General features: G+C 42.9%; 1 protein-coding gene across 6 annotated transcripts in view; it reads right to left on the bottom strand.

Annotated features, from left to right (window-relative positions):
• EZH2 (enhancer of zeste 2 polycomb repressive complex 2 subunit) overlaps nucleotides 1–16,147 on the bottom strand; it is a 64,208-nt gene that overhangs the window by 8,477 nt on the left and 39,584 nt on the right. For all 6 annotated transcript variants that reach the window (XM_082192804.1, XM_082192807.1, XM_082192805.1 and 3 more), the window contains 6 exons: nucleotides 14,767–14,858; nucleotides 11,506–11,746; nucleotides 10,063–10,232; nucleotides 9,366–9,460; nucleotides 1,823–1,863; nucleotides 679–804 (listed from right to left, as the gene is read on the bottom strand). In XM_082192804.1, coding sequence (XP_082048930.1) covers nucleotides 679–804; nucleotides 1,823–1,863; nucleotides 9,366–9,460; nucleotides 10,063–10,232; nucleotides 11,506–11,746; nucleotides 14,767–14,858 — 765 coding nt within the window. The remainder of the gene's footprint in view (nucleotides 1–678; nucleotides 805–1,822; nucleotides 1,864–9,365; nucleotides 9,461–10,062; nucleotides 10,233–11,505; nucleotides 11,747–14,766; nucleotides 14,859–16,147) is intronic.

Raw genomic sequence — 16,147 nt, 5'->3', positions numbered from 1 at the left:
AGGAAGAATGAGCAGCTTGGCCAACATTGTATTTTGCATGGAACAGACCTGCCCTGTACCTGAATTTTGTTCATCTGAAAAGTTACAAATGTCATTTAAGCTTCAATTTGATATGCTTAGTACATTAAAATAAATTTATTTTCACACTAGTAAATTTATTTCATGCAACATGAGACCTGATAAATCTTTGAAGTGGCAGACAGTATTTTCAAATAGGCAATCATCTACAGGCAACTCCCTATTGGCATGGGGGTTGTGTTCTGAGGCACTGTGTGTGTCAGCCCGCCCCCTTCCGGATCCGAAAACAGTGCACATGTCGGTGGTTGTGCGTGCCTTGAACACATGCAAATGGGGAGTTGCCTGTACGTAGCTGGAGCTATCTTCATTTCTCATATAGCAACAATAACTTTCTTTAACATGCCAAAAAAAGGATGTAGACAAAAGCCAAATTTGAAAATAGTCATAGCAAAATTGCTCTCTCAGAACTTCCTGGGACAGAGCCCTTTAAACTTTTCACCATCTGCAAACCCCTAACGTATTTGGTGAGGAACACTGCATCTAGTTTGGTCCGAACACTTCCATCCCTACAAGACATGAAACTTTACAGAGCTTTTAAATTCCACCAACTCATTGAAGCATTGACTCTCATACAATATACCCATTTCCAAAATGACTTACATTCTGAACTGCACTGACAGAACTTCTCACAGAAATTTTGAGCAATTACACAGGGACATGAGCTGTCACAAGGCTGACGTGGGTGATCACATGGCTGGTAGTTGTAAACATGATTAGATGACCCATCTGAATAAAAAAAATAACATTAAGACAAATTTAAGAAAATGGCATTTGATAGACAAGATCCTCTGAAAATCGTAGCTATAATACTTAAACAGTTTCAAGTTGGAACAGATGAACGTACTGTAAAATGAACCTAGGACTTTAACCTAGGACACTGAGGTCCAGCACCGAGGGCCTTCTGGCAGTTCCCTCACTGTGAGAAGCCAAGTTACAGGGAACCAGGCAGAGGGCCTTCTCGATAGTGGCGCCTTCCCTGTGGAACGCCCTCCCACCAGATGTCAAAGAGAACAACAACTACCAGGCTTTTAGAAGACATCTGAAGGCAGCCCTGTTTCGGGAAGCTTTTAATGTTTGATGTATTATAGTATTTTAATATTCTTTTGGAAGCCGCGCAGAGTGTTTGGGGAAGCCCAGCCAGATGGGCGGGGTATAAATAATAAATTATTATTATTATTATAACCGAGTTTACTTGTCTTGGCCTCATTACTTTACAATGTATTAAGATTACACCGTTATGAATGTATTACAGAGAAAGCATTTCCATGCTTGTAAATTAACATAATACTGCAAACATGTCTATTTCACAGCATATTTGCAGCATAACAGATAATGCAAATCTAGATGACAAAGCCACAATTTTATTTTTAGAATCAAAAGCCTACAGAGATAGAACACATGTACATATAGAGAAGTCACAATTAATAAGACAGCATCTTATACTTTTTCATCTCTCTCAAACTATCTTTGAAGCCTACCTCTTCTTTCCAATTCAGCACCCCACCTGTGATAGACATAGAAGTCTTCCTGCTCACCAGGACTCATGTTCCTATGCACACATTCCTTACTGAAATCAACTGGGAAGCCCTGAGAGACAGGAAACTGCCATATGTGAAAGGGAGAACGCTTGTTTACAAGGATTCCCTGGAAGAGGGATTTGTATGCTCTGGTTTCCCAGGTTGTTATTTAAAAGAAACACCATCTGAGAATTTCTGGACATAAAGTAGAATGTAAAGATGCCTACCCTTTTTCAGCTGTATCTTTCTGCAATGAGCAGCCCACAATCTGTAAAAACACAAACGGAGCATGAGCTTGGCAGGCTGTACTGAGCTGGAAAATGCAACTATCCAGTTGAATCTCAGAAAGTGTCTTTGAGAGCCTGTCTTGTACAAGTAAAACAACAAGCTAAACACAGAGAAAAATTATCATTTTCTACATGTGGGTAATAAAATATCCTGTAAAGATAAAATTTATTAAAATGTTATCAGAAATCTAAATTTGCTCTGAAGTTGGGGTTGAACAGATATTTTCACTAGTCAAACTATTCTACAGTATTTAATCATACTACAGTTAAGTTAGAATTATAGAATCCTAGAGTTGGAAGAGACCCCAAGGGCCATCGAGTCCAACCCCCTGCCAAGCAGGAAACACCATCAGAGCACTCCTGACATATGGTTGTCAAGCCTCTGCTTAAAGACCTCCAAAGTAGGAGACTCCACCACACTCCTTGGCAGCAAATCCCACTGTCGAACAGCTCTTACTGTCAGGAAGTTCTTCCTAATGTTTAGGTGGAATCTTCTTTCTTGTAGTTTGGATCCATTGCTCCGTGTCCGCTTCTCTGGAGCAGCAGAAAACAACCTTTCTCCCTCCTCTATGTGACATCCTTTTATATATTTGAACATGGCTATCATATCACCCCTTAACCTCCTCTTCTCCAGGTTAACATGCCCAGCTCCCTTAGCCGTTCCTCATAAGGCATCGTTTCCAGGCCTTTGACCATTTTGGTTGCCCTCCTCTGGACACGTTCCAGTTTGTCAGTGTCCTTCTTGAATTGTGGTGCCCAGAACTGGACACAGTACTCCAGGTGAGGTCTGACCAGAGCAGAATACAGTGGCACTATTACTTCCCTTGATCTAGATGCTATACTCCTATTGAAGCAGCCCAGAATTGCATTGGCTTTTTTAGCTGCCGCGTCACACTGTTGGCTCATGTCAAGTTTGTGGTCAACCAAGACTCCTAGATCCTTTTCACATGTACTGCTCTCAAGCCAGGTGTCCCCCATCTTGTATTTGTGCCTCTCATTTTTTTTGCCCAAGTGCAATACTTTACATTTCTCCCTGTTAAAATTCATCTTGTTTGTTTTTGCCCAGTTCTCTAATCTGTCAAGGTCGTTTTGAAGTGTGATCCTGTCCTCTGGAGTGTTAGCCACCCCTCCCAGTTTGGTGTCATCTGCAAATTTGATCACGATGCCCTTGAGTCCATCATCCAAGTCGTTGATAAAGATGTTGAATAAGACCGGGCCCAAGACAGAACCCTGTGGCACCCCACTAGTCACTCTTCTCCAGGATGAAGAGGAACCATTGATGAGCACCCTTTGGGTTCGGTCAGTCAGCCAGTTACAAATCCACTGAGTGGTAGCATAGTCAAGACCGCATTTTACCAGCTTCTTTACAAGAATATCATGGGGCACCTTGTCAAATGCCTTGCTGAAATCAAGGTAGGCTACATCCACTGCGTTCCCTTCATCTACCAGGCTTGTAATTCTGTCAAGAAACGAGATCAGGTTAGTCTGACATGACTTATTTTTCAGAAATCCATGCTGACTATTGGTGATCACAGCATTGCTTTCTAGGTGCTCACAGACTGTTTGCTTAATGATCCGCTCCAGAATCTTCCCTGGTATTGATGTCAGACTGACTGGGCGGTAATTATTTGTGTCCTCTCTTTTCCCCTTTTTGAAAATAGGGACAACATTTGCCCTCCTCCAGTCTGCCGGGACTTCGCCTGTTCTCCAGGAATTTTCAAAGATGACTGCCAGTGGTTCTGAGATCATATCTGCCAGTTCTTTTAATACTCTTGGATGCAGTTCATCTGGCCCTGGAGACTTGAATACATCTAAACTAGCCAAGTATTCTTGTACTATCTCCTTAGTTATTCTGGGCTGTGTTTCCTTTGCTGAATCATTTGCTCCAAATTCTTCAGGTCGGGCATTGTTTTATCGGAGAAGACTGAGGCAAAGAAGGCATTGAGGAGTTCAGCCCTTTCTGTGTCCCCTGTTTGCATTTCACCATCTTCTCCTCTGAGTGACCCCACTGCTTCTTTGTTCTTCCTTTTGCTACTAACATACCCATAAAAGCCTTTTTGTTGCTTTTAACCTCTCTAGCAAGCCTGAGTTCATTCTGTGCTTTAGCTTTTCTGACTTTGTGTCTACATGTGCTGGCTATTTGTTTGAATTCCTCTTTGGTGGTTTCCCCCCCTTTTCCATTTTTTGTACACATCCTTTTTTAATCTTAACTCAGTTAAAAGTTCTTTAGATAGCCACCCTGGCTTCTTTAGGCACCTTCCATGTTTCCGTCTCATTGGTATTGCCTGACGTTGTGCTTTTACTATCTCCCTCTTAACAAACTCCCAGCCATCGTGAACTCCCTTTCCTTTTAGTATTACTGTCCATGGGATCTCACCCAGCACTTCCCTAAGTTTTATGAAGTCGGCTTTCTTAAAGTCAAGAAATTGAGTCCTAGTATGCTTGGCTGCTCCTTTCCGCTGTATAGTAAACTTCAGAAGAGCATGATCACTCGCGCCTAATGATCCTTCCACTTCTACCCCACTAACCAGGTCATCAACATTGGTTAGGACCAGATCTAAAATGGCTGTTCCTCTTGTTGCTTCTCCCACATTCTGGACAATGAAGTTGTCTGCAAGGCTAGTGAGGAATCTGTTTGACCTTATGCTCTTGGCTGAGTCTGACATACAACAAATATCCGGGTAATTGAAGTCCCCCATTACTACTATCTCCCTTCCTTTTGCACGCTTGGCCATCTGTTCCAGGAAGGCATCATCTATGTCCTCCGTTTGGCTTGGGGATCTATAGTAAACTCCCACAATGAGGTCTCTGTTATTCTTCTCTCCCTTAATTTTGACCCAAATGCTCTCACTTTGGCTTTGAGGTTCTAAATCTTGGATCTCTTCACAGGTATACACATCCCTGACATATAACGCCACTCCTCCTCCTTTCTTGTCTGGTCTGTTTCTCTGAAATAGATTGTATCCCTCCATTATTACATTCCAATTGTGGGACTTATCCCTCCAGGTTTCAGCAATGCCTATTATGCCATATTTAGTTTGCTGTACCAAGAGCTCAAGCTCATCTTCTTTATTTCCCATGCTTTGCGCATTAGTGTACAGACATTGAAGTCCATTAATCATTCCCGTGTCTCTTATTTAAGGATTTTTTCCTCCCACCACTAGGTCTGCGTGCTATTTGCTCCCTTTGGTCTATGACATTTGGATGATCATCTTCATCAATTGATAGGCTCCTACCTTCAGGAGCACTGTCTCCCTCCCCCACATTAGTCAGTTTAAAGCCCTCCTGATGAGGTTTCTGAGATTTTTGGCAAAAACATTTCTCCCAACCGTTGTGAGGTGCAGCCCATCCCTTGCCAGAAGTCCATCTTCAAGAAACTGCAGTCCGTGATCTAAGAATCCAAACCGTTCCTGTTTACACCATTTGCGAAGCCAGCTGTTCAGTTCCACTATTTTTCCCTCTCTCCCAGGGCCACGTCGCTCAACTGGGAGGACAGGTGAGATGACAATTTGTGCATTTAATTGCTTCAATTTCCTGCCCAGAGCCTCGTAGTCTCTTTTGATCTTCTGGAGGCTATTGCTTGCAGTGTCATTGGTTCCCACATGAACCAAGAGGAAGGGGTATTTGTCAGTGGGTTTTATGATTCCTTGCAGTCGTTCAGTTACATCTTGGATCTTAGCCCCGGGGAGACAGCACACCTCCCGAGACATCTTGTCAGGCCCACAGATCACTGCTTCTGTTCCCCTCAGTAGGGAATCCCCTATCACCACTACACGCCTCCTCTTAGGTTTGGTTGGGGTTCTTCCGTGAGCTGTCCATTCCAAGGTCGCCTGCACATTCCCTGAGGACTGACTTTGCTGCTCGTCTTGGGGCCACTAGGGGGCGCATTGGAAGATGGCCGACAATACCATCTCTCTGACCCACACGGGGTAATTAAGAGGCTGTTATGGGAGTAGGCAGCCTCCCTTGTTGCCCCAAGGAAATGGGGAACACTGCCCTTGCCTGCTGTGCCCATAAATCACCCCCTAATTCGAAAGAAGGGGGTGAGGGCCCTAGGCAGAATGCCCCCGTGTGGACCTCGGCTCTCCTGGACGCTGTCTCTGATCGCGCACTAGTTGCAGCAATTTGGAATAATTAATTACAAAAGAAGCAAATGCACATATTTCAAGTGAAGAAGGGGAGTGAAGTTTGCTAATTTAATTGAACTGACCGAAGCAGGATGATTAAGGTCTGTGTGGAGATAACTTTAACGAAAAGTATGCTTTCGGAGACCGAGAAGCAATAAGAGCTTTTGGGAATGGTGCAGCAATTAATTTGGAGTCGCCATCTTGCCAAAGGATTTATAGCTGGGAGGAAGAACGGACTTGTTTTCAGACTGCATTCCTAGTGAATCTCCTCAGAGGTTTTGAGAAAGGAGGCAGATTGGTGAAGATTAATGACGCTAAGACTGTTTTGATGTATGGAAGTGATGTTATATGGAAAACGTCTGGATATGGCTACTGGATAAAAAAAATAATATCCACGCAGGATTACAAACTGTTCTAACCAGCTTGCGGAGACTATCAGAGGTCACAAAGAGAAAGGAAAAATATATGAAAATAACAACAAGAGATGTGGAAAAATAATAAGAAAGGACTGGATAGTACTGTGAATATCATAAGGTTAGATTTGTGGACATTAAAACAGCAGTAAGAAGCAAGACGTTAATTGGATCCCTTCGGAACTTGAAATATGGGTACCCCCAACAAAAATTTAAAATTCGGCTGTGTAATTTGGAATTTATGTAATTTGGTTTGATTTGATGTGATTGGTCGGTTAATAAAAAAACATTCTTAAAAAAACAACTTTGCTGCTCGTCTTCATATACCTGATCGACTGTAATGAGGGAGAGATCCTCAAATGGAGTCTGCTCTTCGTCTTCCATGCTAGGGGAGAGGACTTCAAAGCGATTGTGTATTTCTAAACAATCAGAGTGAACCCTGGGCCTCCTACTTCTTTGAGTCACGTTTCTCCATATATCTGGCTCCTGTGTTGGTGAACTAGCCTCCTTCTCAGGGGAGTCCCCTGTCTCCTCCTTGGTGGAGAGTTAGAGGCTAAGATTTCAAAGTTCAACCATGAGAAGCCTTTTGACCCTTTGTATTTCTATTTACACATCTAGTTTATTTTTGCTAGCCTAAATAAAGTCAAGATAACAGGAGATTTCAATATGTTCCATTTTTAAAGAAATCTATCTGAATACTGTATATGTATTTTTCTTAGTAAATAAAAAACTTCTATAAACAAACACTGTTACCTTAGAACCATCAGTGAATATTTCAAATGAACAGGGACACCTTTTGGGGGTGCAGAATTCTGTCAACTTTCTATTCAATACAGGGCTAGATCACACAATACTTTCTCTATGCAAACAGTCTCTCCTTGGCTACACAAATGTACTAAGATAACAATAAATGTTTGAATAGAATGATCACTGAAAATGGAAGCAGTAAGTCCTATGATTCTGCATGCTGTGTGTGTAATATCTCATGTTCATTTCAGTGCATATCTTAATATTCTTACAATTTGAATCATAGTCATTTCAAGCACAATCCAATTCAGTTAGGTATGCTTGTCCATCAATTTCAGTGGGCTTAAACACATTTAAGTGTACGTTTCACTTTGGATAGTTGCTCAGTACAGTGGTACCTCTACTTATGTTCACCTCCGGTTACATATCCTTTGGGATACATGCGCGGCAAACCTGGAAGTATTTTTCCGGGTTTCGCTCTGTGTGTGTGTGTGCGTAGAAGCATTAAACTGCACGCATGTGCAGAAGCGGTATCTCCGGATACGCACACCTCGGGATCCGACCAGAGCTCTGGAACGGATTCCGTGTGCAACCAGAGGTACCACTGTATATGAGTCTTTGTCTTTGAAAGTCAATGCTATCATAAATCATTGTTAACTCTATAGCTGGGAAATTGAGACAAAAACCTAAGTTTATCAACACAGACATGGAACTTTATGGATGGATTGCCTGGGGTACATTGCATCTTATATATGATATTTCCTAAACTATGAAGCCAGATTTAATTTATTTACATCATACTTGGCACTTTACTTGGTTGGACAATGAATTAAATACTGAAATGGAAAGATACATATCAAACTGCTTTCTGGTACATTGCTGAGTTTTGCACTCTTTTCTACTCGTTGTTATAAAGAAAAGAAGTCATATCAACACAGTATCTACTGGACAAATAGTGTGTCTAAAGTTCTCTCCACCCACACAAGCCTTTCTCTGATTTGGCTTATGCTCAAAATCAGACAGGATATCTGACGTGGAGGCATGAGAGGCCTATCCTATTGAGGGTGGCCTATTAGGGTGAAAGTCTTATAGCACAACCAGTGATTGGGATTCGTTATCTCCTAAGTAAGTGTGAGGGGCTTAATGGGGTAGGGGAACTCCTGGAAAGAAAGAAAGAAAGAAAGAAAGAAAGAAAGAAAGAAAGAAAGAAAGAAAGGGTGAATTGGATGTTGCTGGAGTGAGTGGCATAGCTGTGTACGTGTATATCTATGTATGCTGGTTGGTTTAGCATTTTGGTCACCATCCCTGATGCCCAGCAATCATATTAGTTTTACATTACTGCCTGTTTTATAGCTTACTGCAAATTATAGTTTTTATTGAGCTTTGCATTTTAAGAATATTTCTGGTGCGCTCTGATGCTGGTGCCATAGGCACTTGCTTCCTATTTGCTAAGAGGCCTGCTCTGAGGGACTGCAGCATCCACACCAAGGATGCCTTCAGTGGGCTATTTCAGGACTCTATGGCTGCCAGAGAGCTGTTTTCGTAAATCATGGCTCCAACATGTAGCACAGGCAGTGCCTTTGATCTGGTGTTTGCCACAGGACGGGGGGAGGGGTGCTCTGGAATGAGACGGGTTGTGATGACCTCACTATCATAGTCAGACCACTTCCTGGTCAGATTCAAATTGATATTGGCAGTGATTGCCTAAACATCACAATCACAGTACTAATTTGAATTCTCTGCTTCTCCAAAGTGGATGATAGGGAATGTTAATGAGAAAGATAGTGACCGAGTCATTCAGGGAGCTGAGAAAAAGCTGGTGGCTTACTCTCTTATTACTCCAAGGTAAAGAGAAAACATTATTAGTACAAGACCACAAACACAAGGTGGGATTTCCAGAACAAAAATTCCACCAGGATTTGCTTGCAATGCCTGAACAAACACTGCATTGGTCATTTTATGGGCAGGTTTGTGGCTGATCTACCAAAAGCATTTATATTCATGTACAGAAAATTTTGTGATCAGGCCATAAAACATGCAAATACAATTAAAAATGTGTTTTCTACATTGGAAAGTTAATATTTGTTTAGTCCCCCACCTGTTTGATTGTGGCATTACTTTTTCAGTGCTGTTCTTTCCCCTTAAAAATCCTTTTAGCCCTCAGTTTGCCAGGAAGCCGGCAGTCCATTGGTTTACCTGTGTTTCCTCTTCTTCTTTCTTGGAGGAGTATCAACATCTTCAGCCGGGGCAGGAGCAATAATACTAGATTCCTTTACTCTAAACTCATAAACCTGTAAAGACAAACATACTGTGGACTAGATCCTCAATGGCAGAAGTCAGCCAATTCCCATTAGCATATATGTGCTTCTTCCACTTTGGCCGAGACTGCATATTTACATAGGCAACACATTAACATAATGAATTAATTAATTCTGTTAATTAATCCTGTTGTTAAAAGTTATTTCTCTACTTTTGGGAGGTAGCCAGGGTAACCTTGATCACCACACTGTGCTACATCTGGCGTGACTGGATGTAAACAGTGTAAACCAGAAGGGGCTTGGTGTGGCTGCAGGAACTGAATGAATTCGCTAACTCAGCCTCTGCCTCCACAGAAGGTGACAGATGGGAGAGAGGCAAGCAGAGCAGCAGTGAGCAGCGGTCTCAGGAGGAAACTCACCACAACCCCAGAGGCAGCAAAGAAAGAGGCAGACCTACGGAGTGGAGCAACTGCACAGCCCTAGGGAGCAGAGGTGGGCAGGGAGGGAACCGTGGCTTCAGAGCCTGGAAGGTGTTTAATGAGTGTGTCATTTGCTTGCACTCTACAAAAAAGGCTAAGGATCAAGTCACTACTCAGTTGGAAAACCTTCTCTTTTAGTTACCATTCCACTCTTACCTGCCTACAGGTTTTGGTCCCAATTAACCTCGCAATTGCACAGAAATTGTCATAGTAGGTACCAATGAGAACTCTAAACATGGAAGCTTCAGCTCCACTCCACTCCACATTCTCAGGAGGCTCAATATTTGGCTTCATCTTGATTGGCGTTTGACACCTGGAATTTGCTTCTGCAATATCAAAAACAAAACACTGAAGCAGTTCTTAAAAGACTCCTGAAATAACACCTATGTACAAAAAAACAGAGACCATATATGGAATAGGCTGCTGCTTCATATATAAAAGCACGTGATTTGACTTGACTTTGGCCCCAGCTGAGCTCCTAAAAGGTAGCCTAGCTCAGGGTTCCCAAAACATCTGTCAGCTGAGGGACACAATGTTTTTACTTAAACTAGCAGCACCCCCAGAGCAGCAACACAGCAATTTCCTTGTGGGGGAGACGATCCTCATATTGTTCATTCACACCTGATTCAGCGAGAAATGCCCTCAGCGGAGTCAAGACTGGAAGGAGGCATGGCTGGAGCCTATGGGGAACCTTTAAGTGTATAATTAAATTGATTTCTCATGGTACCCCAGAGGTTCTCTCAAGTCACACTTGAATGCCTCAATACACAGTTGGGGAATGACTAATCCAGCTTTTTCAACAGTCTCTGCAGGAGACATGCATGGACTGATTGCCACACTTGACCTCTTGGTTTTAAAGCTCAGCATCCCAGGAAGAGTGCCCTGTTCACTCAGGGCCCTGTACACAAGGAGACCATATCCTTTGGAGCACTGAAACCCGAAACACAAACTCAAACTGTCTGGAGTTCAACTCAGCCCTTCAAACTCTCATTCTCCACAGAATCTATAGCAACATAATGCAAGGAATTAAAGTGCTGCAAATCAATTTTAAAGTTTCACAAGCAGATACTTGAATACAAAAATCTGTAAGGAACCTCCTGTCCATCAAACACACACATCCCCCCCCCCCCCGAATATGGAGCGACTGGGGCAACCTAGTCAGATGGGCGGGGTACAAATACAGTGGTGCCTTGCAAGGCGAAAAGAATCCGTTCTGTGATTCTCTTCGTCTAGCGGTTTTTTCATCTTGCGATGCCAGCCCATTGACGGATTAGCGGATTAGCGCTATTAGCAGCTTTTAGCGGCTTATCTGCTGATCGGATCAGCTGATCAGCGGCTTAGCGGCTTAGAAAAAGGGGGGGAGAGAAAAAAACCCGCAGGAACTCGCAAGACATTGTCGTCTTGCGAAGCAAGCCCACAGGAAATTCGTCTTGCGAAGCACCTCCAAAACGGAAAACTCTTTCGTCTAGCGAGTTTTCTGTCTTGCGAGGCATTCATCTTGCGGGGCACCACTGTAATAAAATTGAAGTTGTTGTTATTACTGGAAGAAACAAGCATTTTAAAATATGACTATTCAGCAACCCTCCACATTTGTCTCACCAGAGGAGCTTGAAGTCTCATCTTTCTTCTCTTCCTCTTCCTTGTCATTATTTTCACCTCCTGTTTCAGTCCCAGCTTCTCTGTCACTGTCTGTATCCTTAGATTCCAGCACATTTATAGTGGGAGTGCTAGGCCTGCTGGTGTTATTTGGGAGCCTTCCCCTTCGGCGACCTCCTGGGCGTTTTGGCGGTGTTTTTATTCGCTCAGCAGTCAAAGCAGCTGCAAATTCTTTGGCTCCTTCCTAAGTAGGAATAGAAACACGACATGGGTTTTTAAGGAAAGGAGAAAAAAGTATGGCTGATGTATCCTAGCTGAAAATAGGCTGACCAGAGCTAAAGAGCTGCAATAGGGGCTCAGGGTGATTTCCTGCTTGCTTGCCTTTTGCACCTTTGGAAAACAGATGCTTCCTTTTGTGCCAGACCTTAAAATGTAACATTGCTCTTGAAAAATCCAAGTTCAACCTTCCTTGGATGCACAGTGGCAGTCAGCTCTTTGGCTGAAGTTATATTCCATTATTATTCTATTGTTTAGACGGCAAATGTTGAGTGCTTGTAAATGCAACTGCTTAGCTGAATTTCAACTCAGGATAATTTTCAGAGAATCCTAGAACTGTAGACATGGAAAGAACCTCGAGGGTCCTCTAGCCCAGCCCCCTGCAATGCAGGAATATCAACTCAAGCATCCAGGACAGATGCCACTCAACCTCATGCTCACAAGGTATATGTGCTACACAAGAGGGATGCATTTGTTTTATGTAGTTTTCATTTTAGTGGTCCACCTACATTCTCTCTTTAGTTATGTTCTGAGCAATATTTTTGTTCAAAACAAATAAATAACAGTTCAGTATAAATGCTGCAGGGGACGCGGGTGGCGCTGTGGGCTAAAGCCTCAGCGCCTAGGGCTTGCCGATCGAAAGGTCGGCGGTTCGAATCCCCGCGGCGGGGTGCGCTCCCGCTGTTCGGTCCCAGCGCCTGCCCACCTAGCAGTTCGAAAGCACCTCCGGGTGCAAGTAGATAAATAGGTACCGCTTACCAGCGGGAAGGTAAACGGCGTTCCGTGTGCGGCTCTGGCTCGCCAGAGCAGCGATGTCACGCTGGCCACGTGACCCGGAAGTGTCCTCGGACAGCGCTGGCCCCCGGCCAATAAATGTGAGATGGGCGCACAAACCCCACAGTCTGTCAAGACTGGCCCGTTCGGGCAGGGGTACCTTTACCTTTATAAATGCTGCAGGAACCATTAGCATGATTTGTTCATTCAACACATGGGGTGATTCTCATTAACTCCCTAAGCTGATGAAGTTATTGAAAAGCAGTCCAGTCTTGTCATACAGTCTTAGAAGCCTCAGTGTTAGGAGGCTTTCAGTGTCTGAACTACTGAGCAGCTGAAGTGACAATGGGAGGGCATTCCTGTTATCAATGTAGCATGGAAAGATGGGGATACTTTCCAGGCACTTTCACTTGTAGGTAATTTCTTTTCATCTAGTGTACACCATCTGATCGAATAATGTAAAGCAAAGTCCTTCATATAGAAAGGAAGATATGAAAGTGGTGAAACTCTGACGAGAGAACAATCCTTCCAAAGAACTGAGATTATCTGGCGTCATATCTTTGTTACTGAAAGTGAAGATACAGTGGTACCTCGTGTTAGAGACGCTTCGGGTTACAGACTCCGCTAACCCAGAAATCGTACCTCGGGTTAAGAACTTTACCTCAGGATGAGAACAGAAATTGCACGGTGGCAGCAGGAGGCCCCATTAGCTAAAGTGGTGCTTCAGGTTAAGAACAGTTTCAGGTTAAGAATGGACCTCCAGAACAAATTAAGTTCTTAACCCAAGGTACCATTGTACTCATCTCATCACATGACAGATTTTTTTAGAAAGAAAAGCATGAAAGCTGCTTTTTCAGACATAGCTATTTCTTCACAGGATGATGTCACTTGACATGCTGCCTGCACAAGGACAAAGGGAAGATAGATGATTCGTTCTTCTCTTCTCTCTAAAGAACAAAGTGAGGGTGCAACTGGTTTCTTTGGGCACATACAAAATCTGGAAGTGAAAAGCTTTAAGCAAAGTGGGGTCATGAGACATAGATCAACCTATAGAAAGGTAATAAGTAGGAGGGATAACCCAGAGAGCTCAATTTGTGAGAATTTTTATTGGGTGTGAGAAGAATTAATGGATCATGGCCTTCAGAGTTAAACAAAGCAGGAAGACTATTACTGCTGGTCAAGTAAATGGCTGAAATTAAAGAGGAACTGAAGAGCCACCTAGCCTTGCATACAAAGCACTGCAATGTGCTTATTCCCAAGGGCTCTGTGAGTTTTGAGTGTAGAAAGTAGGTAACATTTGACAGTTTTCACAAAATTACTAAAGACTGCTGCTAGTAGAGATCAAAAAGCCAAGCACTGTGGAGGCCAAGACTTTCTCCATTTGTATCCCCATAAGCCACTCCACTTCTCCAGTGCTTTTGTTCTGCATATTAAGGCAGGTTGAAGAGGCATCTAATGCGTCCAATCAAGCTCCTATGTATAAACTCTCTCTTTTAATTATAAACTGCCTTTATAGTCCTGCAAATACCCTCAGTGTAATATGAATCAGTTATGAGTGAGAAATGGTTTAGCTCAGAAAACCACATACTGCTACCAGAAAAGAAGCAACGATAAATATTAGCTTCATCACAAAATTTGGTATTCCAACACTGCCAGCACAAAACTCTAAGTGCGCCCTAAGCTCTGAAGAAATATCCCAGAATCAGCACATACTTGCTCACTAGTCTTGCAGGACCAAGGTCTCTCTGACCATGTGTAGACAGCTTGAGGTCAAGAAAACCCCAAAGTGTGAAAGTGGGAGGAGTAAGCCAAATTAGGTCAACCTTTTTTAAAATTATTCATCCCAACCATAGAATCTGAAAAATACAGAGTTCTGAGCTTTTGTTGAAGAATTCACAAATTAGTTGGCAGCAACAGCAACACGCAATGATCAGAACGGTGCCAGTTTATTCAGCCCCATCTCTAGCCAAATGACAGCTCAATCGACACAAGGATAAGCCAAAGATGCTGTTCAAAGCCAGTAGGAGGTTCCTCAGGAATTTTCACATAAAGGTGTTAGCATTCAGCAAATCATAAATCCTATTTGATTCCAGCACTTTTTTCCTGGGAACAGCTAAATAAAATCAACTTTATCATCTGCTGTACCTTTCTTTCTATTCCAAGAGTGAAAAAGATAGCTAATTAACTCTTAAGCCAAAGGAACATTTGTCTTACCAGATGTTGATAACAGTGTGGCCCACAAGGTTTATTATCTATTGCTGTTTCCGTATTTTTCCGTTTGTAAGTATTAGGAGTTGCATGGAATGCTACAGAAAATTGTTTAAAAAGAAGAATAAGCCGTTTTCTTAGAAATACCTTCAAAGACCATAATACTGAAAAAGTTGATAATGAATCTTCATTTAAACAAAGAGTCTCCAAGCAGCATGAAACAATATAAAAACAATGTAATAAATTATAGGTACCCAGGATTTTACAGGCTACTTTGCATTGCAGGGATAATAATGGCTACACTACAATTTTAAGAAAACCCTTTGCATAATAAGCTACAATCCAGAGCATCCCTGGCACCATGGTATACAGAAGCCTAGGTGCTTTAGAAAGTGTTGCATAACACATTGCTCTGTGAAAAGCTACGCCCCACATCATTGGCGGAGAGGCCTCCAGCTGAACTGGGGGTGACGTGACGTTTGTTTAATTAATTCTTGGTGTTGGCCATGAGCACCTGCTTGCTGAAAGATGCAAGGAAGAACAAACTTAATATTTGTTAAGGAGAAATTATATTAAAAGTGAAATTACCTGGAAGACCACCTAGCAGAATGGTACAGAACGGTAATACAGTGGTGCCCCGCAAGACGAAAAACCCGCTAGACGAAAGGGTTTTCCGTTTTTGAGCTGCTTCGCAAGACGATTTTCCCTATGGGCTTGCTTTGCAAGACGAAAATGTCTTGCAAGTGTTCCGATTTTTTTTCGCTCCCCCCCCCTTTTCTAAGCCGCTAATAGCCTTTTAGCCGCTAATCCGCTAATCCTTTAATAGCCGCTAAGCCTTTAATAGCCGCTAAACCGCTAATAGTGCTAATCCGCTGACAGGGTTGCTTCGCAAGACGAAAAAACCACTAGACGAAGAGACTCGCGGAACGGATTAATTTCGTCTTACGAGGCACCACTGTAACACTTGGACTGAGCAAAGACAAGGTGGTTTCCCCCAGATGCTACTGGACTGCAACTCCCATCAGCTCAGCCAGAGGGAAAGATCAGGAATGATGGAAGTGGTAGTCCAACAGCCCCTGCAGGTATACCCCTCCATTGGATACCCCTGGTGGAAGATCCAAATTGTACTTGTGGTTCTGTGCTCCATAAAATGTCCTAGGTTGGTGACCCCAAAATGGGAGTCTCCCACTCTTCTCCCTGCAACATAGAATGTCCTTCCTTCTGTCACACATGAGACACTTGAGGCATCTGATAAAGATGTAGCTTTTTGTTCCAGCTTTTGTTCCAACATTGTTTTCGTTTGAAAGAATCACCATAATTCCTGTTTTACAGGCAACTCCCAGTTTAGCCATGTCCAAATGATGTGGGACTGCAAACATGTGCCACG

This window comes from Podarcis vaucheri, assembly GCF_965113315.1.
Source record: "Podarcis vaucheri genome assembly, chromosome: 12".
Lineage (NCBI taxonomy): Eukaryota > Metazoa > Chordata > Lepidosauria > Squamata > Lacertidae > Podarcis > Podarcis vaucheri.
Note: the sequence above shows the minus strand (reverse complement) of the source record. Positions and strands in the feature narration are given on the sequence as shown.